Below are 13,714 nucleotides of genomic sequence, written 5' to 3'. Positions count from 1 at the left end.
AATCATTGCCTTCAGGTATTTTCATGCAAACACTGCCTTTTTTAGAGAAAAGGCAGTGTTTACATAGCCCCTAGGGACACCTCCAAGTGGCCACACCTCAGATGGCCACTGGAGATGCTTCCTGGGGCAGTGCTGCACAGTAGGGAGCACTGTCGTTCAGCGTCTCCACGCTCTGCATGGGGATGCTGAATTTTCCTCATAGAGATGCATTGATTCAATGCATCTCTATGAAGAAGTGCTGATTGGCCAAAACAGTGTTTGACCCCACCCCCATCCCACCTCCTTGCCGATTTTAGCCAGTCAAATGCTTTCCCTATCGGCAATTCTGATGATGTCATCAAGGAGGCGGATCGGGGCGGGTGAGTTTTAATTATTTTTAAGGGGGTAAAAGGGGGGGGGCAAGCTACCTAAATGGTGGGTTTGACACTAAAGGGTCAGAAACACATGTTTGTGTTCCTTTAATATTTGTCTTTTCAAAATGTCAAACTCAGGGTGAAGGTGATGGTAGTTCTTTACTGAGCTAAAAATTGGATCGTCGTATAGATAGTTCATATTCTGTGAAAATGAAGACGATTGTGGTTGAAGCACATAGTAAAACATACTGCATCTATATGCATTTTTTTCAAATTGTTTCCTTTTCTTCCTTGTGACCCCAGTGTTACATTGCAAATAAGGAATTTTATAAAGTTAGTGTCGTACATTTTGTGTCCTCCTATAGAAACTAATATGTATTTATATGCTAGATGATTGTTGAGAACTGCTCACTGTTTCAACCCGTATGGCGTGTCATGCTTGTTTACCTCAATCCACCTCAATACATATCATGAGCACATTGACTTCATGGCTGTCATAGGCTGAATTAAGCATCTTGGTATATTTGGTTGTTCACTAAAGTGATGGTTGTTCACTAAAGCGAATTCAAAGTGAATCCAAAGTTAAGGGCAACGTAGCTAAACTGGAAGCATAGCTGATCTGTTTCCAATTCAGCTACTTTGGCCTTAAATTTGAAATTCACTTTGAATTCTTACTTTAGTGAATAACCCTATTAATGACAAAAAAACAGATATTTAATTCAATCTGTTACAGCCACGTGGTCATCCATTGTGGTCAGCAAGTTTGACTATTAAGTCAGTATGGCTGGATGTATAAATATCTTTCTAGTAAGGCATCAGGTAAAGGTGGCATTTATAAGCCGCTGATGAAGGTATAAAAACTATAAAGTGTGCCTTGTAAATGTATCTCTCATTAAAGTGTACTTTGATCGAAAAGGAGGTTGAGAACGACTGTTCTAGACAAACCTGTTTTTTCTTCAGATTCTCATTTGCCTGATATTTACCTTAGAGCTAGCGGTTCCGTGTTGGAATGTGTAAATGAGAGCCATTTAGGTCTCATTTAAAGTCTTATGTACATATTTCTATCCAGTAAGGTGTTTTATAAATATTTTATTAAGTACATTATATGCACTAGTCCAATTTTTGCGTGGAAACAATAATTTATAAACTGACAGTTGGAAACGTATAAAGGCAATATCTGGTAACTACAACAACAAAAGTGTTACAGTATACAAAATAAACATTGGGCAGACAGAATAATAATTCTGACATTTCGAGATTTTTTTTGGTGATATCATGGTTGAGAGAGTTGTGTTTCTTCTAACTATTCTACATCACACTAATGTAGTATTAGGATAATGTTGAATCAGCAATGGTTTAACTCTCTGAGATGACCCATAACATTGGTTTTGCTGTCTCTCAAGCTATTCTTGCTCCTGATTTTCCCTAAATGTTATTTTTCAGATGGATACACTTGAGTTTCTGGATGAAGAGATTAGTGGGATGGCAAGATGCCCATATGATGCAAAGCATGCCAATGTTGCACTATTTGCAGGTACAGTAGACTTCGTCAGATTTTCGCTTCCAAATTCTATATGCGCTGGAACTTGGGTGAAAAGTGCATGTCCTTAGAAATGTCTCTGTTTAAAGAGACACTAGCATTTATTTTATAATGCTCTCTTATTTGAATTTACGGAAAGATAGGGGAGATTTTAAATGAGGCTTGATTTTGCATAAGATGATGATTAATTTACACTATTCCATTACTTTCAGAGCAGACACAACCTGAAAATTAGTTTATTTTGTAACTATATAGTAAGCCGAGTGGGAGCCTGCGTCACATGATTATGGTCTCCGTAATTCTTTGATGTGATAGTCACTGTAACCTGTATTGCCCTTTCCAAAGTTGTAATAATACTAAACATTATTAAAAGCAGATATGTTTGTACGTGTCCTCTTGCAAATTATACTAAGAGTATGGTCCATGTTGCTTTCAGAATTAGACAAGTTCACTTTTATCTGAAAATAAGCAAAGTGCATCTATGAATTCCATAGAGACATAGCCCAAATAAGACAGGAGGGTGCTGCCGTGTGAAGCAGCCTGGATGAATTTGGGATGGGAGGGTGGGCCACAAATGGGGGAGACCAGAGAAGCACTAAGGGGGTGAGCTTGCCTGTAGAAAGGGCATTTAAGGGGAGCATGTCTTCCTGGTGTGAATGTACACAAAGCTCACTGACAGACTGTCTAGCCATCAACAACTCCAAGTGGGCCTCAACTGTCTAACTTCAAACAGCTGGGAGGTATTACCAGGCATATACAGCTGAGCCCACACTCACATTGCTAATGTACTAATTAAGCATATGCAGCACATTGATTAATCAGCACGTACCTGTGCATTATAGTGAGAATTGGCTTTTCCTTCTATTTTTCCTAAGTCTTAAAATGATCACAAATCCCTGTAGTTATTACATTACAATAAGAAGCCCCATTTTCATTGCATGCCATTGTACATTGCATGGTTCGGCACACAAACAATACTATTTTGTAAATCAGAGATGACTATGTTGGACTTTATATCTCTCGAAACTGCAAACTCATCACTTCATATGATTGATTGGTAATACAATGCAAAGCTCATGTAATTATGTAAAAACATTATATATATTTTTGTGGTGATTAATACACTGCTACTTGGTTTTTTAACCATTAGAATGTGTATTTTGTAATGTGCAACCAACACTAAAATACTCCCCAAAGGTATCCATGAAATGCAAGTCTGATACATAAAACTAGCAAGTGTAAAAGCTATTTGACTTAAATAGAGCCAAAGCATTAGCTGTTTTTCATTATTGTCCATCAAACGCAAAAAAACACACACACACACACACAAAGGTTCCACATGGGAACGAGAAGGAAATATAATTTCCCATGACTCTGTCTGAGCCTCTAGCATCCTCCAAAAAGTCCACGTAAAACGCATAAGGTCAATTCTCTTACCATGGACTTGTGGTGAAATGATAATTGACAAGAAAAATATAGATGGGATGGAGAAAAGCTTCAATTGGCCTGCTTTGAAGAATAATTGAGAGTTTTATTCAATTTGTCTATTTCGGTAAAACGTTTACATATTGCTTTTCATTCACCACAACTTGCCAATCAGTGATTACACTGTAAAAGTATATAAAAAAAATAGAGAAAGCAAAACTGTAGCACGTCTGCTTTCTTAGAATGATCCAGAATGGGAAGTCAGCTTGCGCCAGAATGAACTGAAAAAGATGAAAAGATACACTTTTATATTTCCTCTACATCTCCACAAAAAAATAAAATAAAAAAAATAAAAAGAATAGAAACATTTCTATAATTTGTCTGGTTTATCAAATTAGAAATATTGTTATATGTGCATTAGGCAGGTTTGACATAATTGCTTGTCTTTTCTGATGTTCTACAATCTGATTATACAAGGCTAGTTAATAAAGGAAAGAGAAATTATATGTACGTGAGTTAGCGAGGTAAATCTGGAGCCGTGCTTGTTGTTGTGTAGGATGTAATTGTAAAACAAGTGGCTTATTATCTTAAAACTCGTTGAATAAATAACAAAACAAATGTACAGCATTCAACAAACATTTTCTCTGTGAACAGTCGAATGGTTCTACCCATTAATTTATAAAGTGTTCTGTAAACATGAATTATGAGTCCTTTTTTTTTGTGTGTTCGTGTTTATGTATTTTTCAGGTAACATTTTTCTCGTTTGGGTTTGACCTCTGACCCTCCTATTGTTTCAGTTACTTTGAAAGAACTTTGTTAACTTAACTAGAGGAAAGGAAGGCTTAATTAAATGAAACCTGTGACTTGTATTTTATGATGCTTGTTGGTTTTGGGAACTATGGAAGATTAAGCGAGTCGGCCAGTCTTCCGATCTCTACCAGGTTGAGCAGAGATCCACTACAAACTGTGCTCTTATGGAAGCAATCAACCATAAGACGCAAATCCACAGAATGCCTGACCTCATTAGTTCTTCAGGGAGCTACTTGTTTTCTCAATTACATCTACCTTATAATCTTGTGTAAACAGGCAGACTGAAATGTAAAATGTGATATGCAGTCATGCTCTGTGCAATTCGAATTACAACCCTGATAATTCAGGGATTTAGCCCATTAACTCAATGTAAGCGACTTGCTCATTTGACTGCAAATATAGAGAATGTGGTTGTGTTCTTTGCATTAAAAAATCTTTATATCAAACAAAACAGTGTCATTGGGAATTACCAATCGTATATTGTCTTCCTGCGTAACCACCTCATTTTCTATTTAATTTAATTTTTATCTCATATGTTGGGGATTGCATATATTATGCATTATTTATTCAATTTATCAAATGATTTACAAAAATTATTTTTTTTCTATCTTTTTTCCGCTTCCATATTTTCTGTAATTAGAAGGGAAGCTGTATTCTGCTACTGTGACCGACTTTCTTGCAATCGATGCTGTCATTTATCGCAGCTTGGGAGACAGCCCAACCCTGCGGACTGTGAAATACGACTCCAAATGGTTGAAAGGTGAAAAAAAAAGCTAGATATATAAATATAGAGATATTTTAATTCAGTAACATCATGTAGTTAAAGGACCGGATTAATGTTTTCTTTTATCTCCTTTTTTCAAAATTTATCTGACTTTCAACTGGGCAGGGAATATCTAGCATCAACCAGCACACCAGCTGTACCTGTATGTTTTGCTCGATTTTAAGATAAGGTTACAGCTCTGTTTTTAACAAAGCATGCGTAGTTAATTATTATTATTATTGGCAATTTCACTGACTGATAATGTAAAGAAAAGGTTTTTTTTTTTTTTTAAGACTAACCAATGCTTAACTATAGATGGGTACTATACAAGTCATTACGTATTGGTTAGGTGTATGTGAATTTAAATTCATTTTCTATTTGATTTAGTCTCACTCTTAATTGTTTAGACCATAGCAGCACAATACAAAATATTGGGTATTTTGCATGATATGAAACAGACATAGATAGTTAACTGATGTATCAATAATACAAAGTGGTTTATCATTTAGTCACATGTGTTTGTCTCATGTTTAAGTAAATACAAGGCCAAGTCACCTTGATTTTCTCAAATTTCACTGATTATTTTTCCAAGACAGTTCCTGGATAAGAGTACAGTCCAAGCCGCTTTATAATGAAACAAAGCAGACATGCATAGATGACTTGAAAATGTATTGTTTTTTTTTTTAAAAAAGTGATTTATGACTTGCCTAGATATTTTTAGATACACATTATTTGTAAGTTGGCTATTATTGCTGAAAAAAAAAAAAGAATATAATAGCAAGTTCATTATTGCCCCGAGATAATGTTTTGCCTGTGTAAACTAGTTATGTCCCAACTCTACTCCGTAAACAAGTTTTTAATGTTAGTAATATATTACAGTTCAATATCTCTTGCCTCTTTTGTTTTCAGAGCCATACTTTGTACATGCGGTGGATTACGGGGATCTTATTTACTTCTTTTATCGGGAAATTGCAGTAGAATACAATAGCATGGGGAAGGTAAGGTTGGAAATGGACGTAAATTACCTGTTCAACTGCTCTTAAGTCATCTTTGAAATGAATGACCTTGCAATGAGAGTCATTAATCATCATGACAAGGCCACCTTTCGGGAAGATTGCATTGCAGATCTCAAACTTTGTAATGTTTCTCAAGTACAGTGCCCTTATGTAGGATATTCCGAAGAAACCATCTATTTAATTGTTTTGGTTCTCAACAGAGCAGCGATGTGTTGTTCAATAGCCTTTTATGCAGTTTTGAAATTATTTTAGAAAATATATATCTAAAAAAAAAAAAACTGCAGGGCTTCTGATAACAATGTGTCTGTAACAGTAATCAGTGTCCAGACATGATCGATAGCTAAGAGGCTGAGCAATATGTCCCTCCATAAAACGATGTGTTAAAATGGTAAATGAGTAAAGAGGAGATAAGATATGTAAAGAGGTCTTATTCTCACAGATAAGTCATGTCACAATACTAGCTACACAGGGGATTAACACAGCTTTCATTTCTAGAGGATTTCCTCTGAATATATCGCACTGAAACATAAAGAAATACCGATGAAGGAATAGCGTACACACACAAAAATACAGTTTAAAATTCTATAAGGCTACTCAAAATCACCTGTCTTCACAAACAAATATGAGGATTTAGATCCACCGTATGGCCATATTGTGTTAAGCCCACCACTACGTCACAGTACCCCATTGTCGGTGGGTCCTTTACTAATTTTAACATGGGAGATGAACATACTAACTGCAATGGTTACTACTTTAACTGCTTCTAGAAATTCTTCTCACATTTATGCCTTCCTGTGGCCAACTCCAAGGAGCACCTGAAACAAAGACCAACTACATGGAGGGGGTGATTACTTACTTAGCACAATCTTTAATTAGCTTTCCACACTGTAACTTTACTATGGTTTTTTTCTAACCTCCATAAAAAAGCTATTGCTGCATTTTACCTGGGCAAATAATGCACAGGAGGCATGTAAAGCCTTCTCACATCTGCAGCAGGAATCAGATAGTGGTTGTAGTCTTTTTTTAGCAAAACACTTAAAATCTCTAATGGAGATTTTTGAGGGATTTTTTTTACTTAAAAATAAAATTTGAGCTAGTTACTCGAATGATGTTGCCATAAAAATACGAAAACCAGCCACGTTCTTTAAAAAAAAAAAAACGTGATTAGTAGAATGTAGAAAAGCAGCCGATAATCCTTCTACTATTAAATATAATAGACACAAAACTAAAAACTATTTTAGACACTGTAGTAGGCAACAGACATTACCAGACACACAAGCTCCTAAAAATGCAGATTGTAATTTAAGAAATGAGAATGTGTAACAGAAGGTCTTCTTATCCAAGGGCTTGAATTTTAAACATGTAACAGAAGAATTCTCTGTCCCGCAATTCTACCCCCAACCCCATTCTCATCAGAAAGTCTGAATCTAGAGCTGCTTGTTAATATAGACTAAACAAGTATTTCATGTAACAAATTAGTGTGTGCTTTATAGAAAACAAAAGAAGGAGAAAAACAAATAATGCTGCATTGTTATTTATAGACGGGGATACTAAATATAATTTAACATTAACTAGCTTTTCATTAAGCACACCGTATTGGATGTAAATACGGTATCAGAGACAGTGCTCTTTTTTTTATATTTTGTGAAGTATAAAACCCATTCGAATGTTCAAGGAGAAGGTTAAGTAGTACAAATGTCAACTCAGTGCAGTGATCTTACTTTTCCAGTTAGTTAAACACAAGGAATGTAATATGGTACCAGAAACCAACAAGCTCCTTTGGGTAGAGATTCATGGCGCATTCTCAAGAGAGCGAATCCTACAAAGCTCGTGCAAGATTTTTTTAAGCTAAGAATAGAAAGAAGAACAGAATTTTATTTTTTATGGCTTACGTACAAATATTACGTGATTTTCGTTTGCCGTGGCACGGACATCATTTCCAGATAATGCTGATTTCTCACATTAATCCTACTCACTTTTTTCAACAAATAAGCGGGCAGTGTTTTAAACTGAAGGGTAGAAGCGTTAATTTTGCTTTAATTACAACAACAAGAAAAAATACCATCGTTGCGGAATTCCAGGGTAATGCATGTTCATGCATTTTGGTCACAATGACAAAAATTCTTTAAATTGGAAAAAGGCAGTAAGGGTCAGCGTAAGATTATGAAAACTGGAAACGTAATCCTGTTAGCCGTAGAAGGGTTAAAGCCGGGCAGGCATCCGTCCTTTCTGGGTAATCTGTACTGAGAATGCAAAATGTGCTTTTGTCTGTGGAAATGGAAAGCTAAGCAGTACTTCTAGAAATTAATTTGTATGTTGCAGACATCTGATCTTCCAAGGGATTTATTCTATTGCTTTAAATGGCACATTCTTATCTTCTGCAACACATGGTTTCAATGCTGAATTTCTCTTTGGTGTCTATCTGTCTTTTTTTTTTTTTTTTTACAGATTATAGAGCCATTGTATGGCATTACACATCCTGGCATTTTCCGACACTTGCATTGAAATGTTGTTTTTGCTCTGCAGGTGGTGTTTCCTAGAGTTGCCCAGGTCTGCAAGAATGACATGGGGGGCTCTCAGAGGGTGCTTGAGAAACAGTGGACTTCATTCCTCAAAGCCCGATTGAATTGCTCGGTTCCTGGTGATTCACATTTTTACTTTAACATACTGCAAGCAGTTACAGATGTGATCCACATTAATGGCCGGGATGTTGTTCTTGCTACATTCTCAACCCCATACAACAGGTATATCATTAAATCATTTTATATCAGAAAGTGGATATGCTTAAACCAAAGATGCTACCTTTTTAATGCTTGCTTAGGGCTCCATAACATTTGTTGCTTATCCTTTGTCATCACAACACATACCATGGGAACCACTGATTCCTATACAAGTTTACATTGCTATTCAATATATTCCTTTTGTCTTACTTTTTAAATGCTTTATAGTTCCAGAAATATTGTTACTTTGGTTTGCAATATGTCCCCTTTGTTTTAGCCTCCTTTCTAAAATGCTTAAAGTTGATATAGTCTCAATGATATATTCATTTATTTGCTTTTTTTTTTTTTTTTTTTAAATAAGGGGTATATCTACAGTAAAAACAGATAGCAAAACACCTCATTTCTTGTCTGAAGTCTTTGCAAGCCCTCCTCTTCTAACCCCACCCATACTTTCTGTAGCTGTCCAATCACAAACTTCCCAATGCAGCTCAATGAAAAATCTTTGCAACGCAGGTGCTCTGAGCAATTGCTGCCTCTTGAGTTTAGCTCCTAAACAAACTAGGTAGTGGCAGAATCAGCATTTTAATGAAACTCAAATATGCGTTTCATTAAGGGAACAATCTCCCCTCCCCTTGTTAAAAAATCCTTCAAAAAACAACAAAATGTACCTGTAAGCTAAACAATCATTAAGATGAAGTGCATCTGTTGTTTAAAGTGTTCCTATAACAGTGACATTTGTACATTGATGGAAGACTTGAAGCTGCTCGATTACAGAAACACTGAGAATTCTTAATAAAATCTAACTATTTCAGGAACTGTAGATGTTTGAAGTATAGGAAAATAATAATATATATATATATATATATATATATATATGTTTTATGTATGCTTTATTTTGCAGGTTAAGTTGTCAGAATTACGTAATGCTCAACAATATTTATTTGACAAAAACAGGAATATTTATAGCACAGCAAGATGTTTTGGCTGCTTGTTTGAAAAAGAATAAAAGAAAGAGACATCGTGTATTATATTTTCCTTTTGTTATTTTTTTACCTTTTTGTGATTTCCAAAACCCCATCACAAGCCTTGCTAGATTGAGCACTTGGTAGCATTTGACCATATTGACATTCTTGACAATAGAAAATCTTGATGTTTTCTACCTGGTAGAACACGTTCTAAATTAAATAGAAAACCATAGAAAGCATGGATTGTCTATTGCATGAAAGCTTTTAGGTCTAGAAGTCGTTAATTAACTTTTCTTTCCCAATCATAATCAAAAAATTATTCAGGCGAAGCAGGGAAATGCTACATGGTGTCTAGTCTTTAAAATTCTCGTTTCTGATGAGCTGCATTAATTTAATATGCTTTCTTTTGATGGAGAGCAGATCCCTAGCAATAGTTATTATTGGCTAATAAGTATGTTTATATCATAATGCAAAGGAGTTGCTACATAGAAAAATATTAAAGGAACACTATAGGGTCAGGAGTACAAACGTGTTCCTGACCCTATAGTGTTTAATCCACCATTTATGTGTCTCGCCCTCCTTAGCCGCCTTAGAAAATGTGAAAACTCACCTTATTTCCAGCGCCACTCTGGTCTGCCGATGCTGGCCCCACCCTCGAACCCTCTCCTTGGTGACATCATCAGAATTGCTGATTTTTAGCCAATCCAATGCTTTCCCTAAGGGAAAGCATTGGATTGGCTGAAATCGACAAGAAGGCCAAATGCTGGACCAAATGCTGTTTTAGCCAATCAGCACCTCCTCATATAGATGCATTGAATCAGTGCATCTCTATGAGGAAAATTCAGCGTCCTCATGCAGAGCGTGGAGACGCTGAATGGCAGTGCTGCCTACTGTGCAGCACTTCCCCAGGAAGCACCTCAAGTGGCCATCTGAGAAGTGGCCAGTGAAGTTTTCTCTGAAAAGTCAGTGTTTACATGAAAATGCCTGAAAATGCCATGAATGATTATACTCACCAGAACAACTACATTAAGCTGTAGTTGTTCTGGTAACTGTAGTGTCCCTTTAATATAATAACAAGAAACTTTAGTCACCGAGTGCCAAAATGTTTTTTGGTGTTTGATAATATATAACTCGGAGATCCAGTAAAATCAGTGCTAATACATTTTTTTATTTTTTTTTAAACATATCAATTATTACTACAGTATAATGTAGCATTAAGGTTGATCCTCAGGACTCTTTGGCAAGGTGGGATCTCTTGAAAACCAACCACAAGCACATGTGGTGCATTGTAACAGCTTAGCATTGGTTGTCCAAAATAGTTCGTTATCAGAAGGTTCATACATTCCCACAATGATCTTCTTTAACTCATAATTTCCTAGTGAGGATCTAGAAACAAGCATTGTGGTGAGCAAGAACAGTTCTTAAAAGCTGATTATGGGAATCATTAGGTCAAGCTGTGAACAATAATTATTATTTTTTTTAATCTCTGGTCTTCAAGAATTCCAAAAGACCAGACCTTTTTGAATGTCCTGAGAACCAACTCTGGAATCTATGGCCTTAATCCCTTAGTTGCTAACAATTACTTGCAAATTGTGTACTTGTATGTAACATATTCACAATGTGCATTTAGTTGTTTTTGAGAGGGTAAACTGAAAATAGAATCAATAAAATTTAAACTTTTTAACCCATTCGGAGAGTGGCAGAGATGTCCTGTGCTGCTTCTGCTGTTTGGATACATATAGATTTGTGTGCCTATCTAAGAGTGCTGGTATATTGGGAATTTTATTCACCATGTTACATGTTAGCATTCTTTTTATAAAAAGTCAAAAACAAACAAAAAATGATCAAGATATGTATTGGTATCCACTTAAATTAATAGACTGCATTGTGCAACTTTGTATTTTCAGTTTTGGTGTGCTTTTATTGTAGAAAAAGCAAACCTAGTTAACCTGTACTGCCAATGTAACTATGTACTGTTTTGCTTGATTGTTGGTGTATGTAATCATCCACAGCTGTTTATTTGAGAAATCTCTCTACAAAAACACACAAATCATTTTGATTCAACCTATTTTCCATCACCAGCACATCAAAAAGGCTATCATTCTAGCAGTCCACTTCCCACTGTGCAAAGACCTATAGTGGAGATGGCTTCTTATGGATTTTTCCTTCATTTTAAGTTGAAAGGGGCACTCCAGGCATCATAACAAATTTAATCTGGAGCAGTTTAACCCAAAGTGAGCCTCCAGTGCTGATCTTAGCTCCCCCTGGTGGCATTCGGCTTTTGAAATCTCAGCTGATGCTCGGCCAATCACTGACTTCCCATTCACAACACCAGCTTGGAAAGAAATCAGCAGCACTCCCAAGCTTCCTGAAACTGAGATTTCAGAAGCTGGATTCCACCTCGAGGCTCACTTTGAGAACGGTTTAACCCCTGAAAGTAAGAGTGTGTCTGGGGGCCTCTTGGCACCATGACAACTTTGTTTAGATTAAGTTGTTATGGTGCCTTAACTGTCCCTTTAATATGTGTAGGCTTTTCAAAAATAATTTGTGAAAGGGAGGCTTACTAACAGGAACTCCACCGTTGTTATATTTTCTAGTTTTGCATGGAAAGGCCCTGTGTTATCAATAGACAAAGGTTAAATAGTTCATAGCTAATTCTTCTGTGACAGGAAGGCTTCTGTACAGCATGTGTTTCATTCACAAATTGTATGCATAGCTGTGTAGTGAGTAACAAATTCCATGAAATGTCATATTGCAGCATCCCAGGCTCTGCAGTCTGCGCTTATGACATGGCTGACATTGCCAGTGTTTTTACTGGGAGATTCAAGGAGCAGAAGTCCCCGGACTCTACGTGGACCCCTGTTCCCGACGAGAGAGTACCCAAGCCCAGGTAAAACTGATCTCTGTATATAGCTGCATTCACTGCACTGGCATTATAACATTATGTCACAGTAATGAAACAATTGCTGATTAAATTTGAATCTTGTGTAGTATCTCCACTCCAGTCTTGTGGGAATGGCAACAATCTATCTCTCTCACTCTCTCCCTCTCTCTCTCTTACTTTAATCATTGGGCATCCACCAAAATATGATCATGATATCGATTGGGAAATACATGTTTAAGTGGTTGTTGAGAAATTGGTTTAGTAAATTTCTATGGTCTAAGTCTGAGATAGGCAGCCTTTGGCACTATAGATGCTATACACAGCAATTCTCGAAAATGCTTAGCCAGATTGATCAATAACTGGAGTGAAATAAAATGGACTTGATGGATTGTTGTGTTTCCATTCTGAACTTTTCACAACACATTGCTTTATGTTGATTGCATATGACAACATGAATTGCCATGTCTGATATCAATAAGTGCTACAAACCAACCTGACGTGTGCAATTATGCCTGAGTATGATTCAACAATAATGAAATTACCAGCGTTGGGCCAGATGAATAGACTGTTGTCATTTGTGATTTTATCACATATAAATTACTTGTCTCTGCACTGGCGTAAATACAAAGACACTGAAAGGGACAAAATAAACGTCACACATAAGTGTGGTTGATAAAGTCAATGGGTACAAACATTTTTGAGGGACCCTATGTAGCGTCATACACAGTATTTTCATAAGCAGTTTAGCTAGAACCGTTGAGAGAGACTACACTGATTTCTGATTGATGTGCTAATTGTCCACCCTCTCTCTGCCCTAGGCCTGGCTGCTGTGCTGGATCTGCAACAGTGGAAAAATATGCAGCTTCCAATGACCTTCCAGATGATACTCTTAATTTTATTAAAACACATCCCCTCATGGATGAAGCTGTACCCTCTATAGTAAACAGACCATTATTTCTCAGAACCATGGTAAGGTAAGCATCTTACGATTCCCCCTGAAGTCTACGACTGTCAGCACACTGCTGTTAAGAAACACTTTACTTTGAAGGTCTCTACATATCTCTGCTGTTCTTGGCGGTCCTCCAATATGAACTGATGAGAGCGCATGGGGCAGATGTCACAAACGTCCCATGGCTGCTTTCGCGATATAAAATGTCATTTGAGCTTCGCTAAAACCAGATGTCAGTGAAGGAAGAGATCAGGAGGTCCTTCATTATTAGCTTAACTCATGAGATTTT

At 36.6% G+C, this 13,714-nt stretch overlaps 1 protein-coding gene across 6 annotated transcripts in view; it reads left to right on the top strand.

The window, feature by feature from the left end:
* The window catches only part of SEMA6A (semaphorin 6A), a 166,564-nt gene that overhangs the window by 81,870 nt on the left and 70,980 nt on the right, over positions 1–13,714 (top strand). For all 6 annotated transcript variants that reach the window (XM_063454114.1, XM_063454115.1, XM_063454110.1 and 3 more), the window contains exons 7-12: positions 1,797–1,887; positions 4,769–4,888; positions 5,801–5,889; positions 8,434–8,651; positions 12,351–12,482; positions 13,295–13,450. In XM_063454114.1, the coding sequence (XP_063310184.1) occupies positions 1,797–1,887; positions 4,769–4,888; positions 5,801–5,889; positions 8,434–8,651; positions 12,351–12,482; positions 13,295–13,450 (806 nt within the window). The remainder of the gene's footprint in view (positions 1–1,796; positions 1,888–4,768; positions 4,889–5,800; positions 5,890–8,433; positions 8,652–12,350; positions 12,483–13,294; positions 13,451–13,714) is intronic.

The sequence above is a fragment of the Pelobates fuscus genome, chromosome 5 (assembly GCF_036172605.1).
Source record: "Pelobates fuscus isolate aPelFus1 chromosome 5, aPelFus1.pri, whole genome shotgun sequence".
NCBI classification, from domain to species: domain Eukaryota; kingdom Metazoa; phylum Chordata; class Amphibia; order Anura; family Pelobatidae; genus Pelobates; species Pelobates fuscus.
This window is presented reverse-complemented; position numbering and strand designations above follow the sequence as displayed.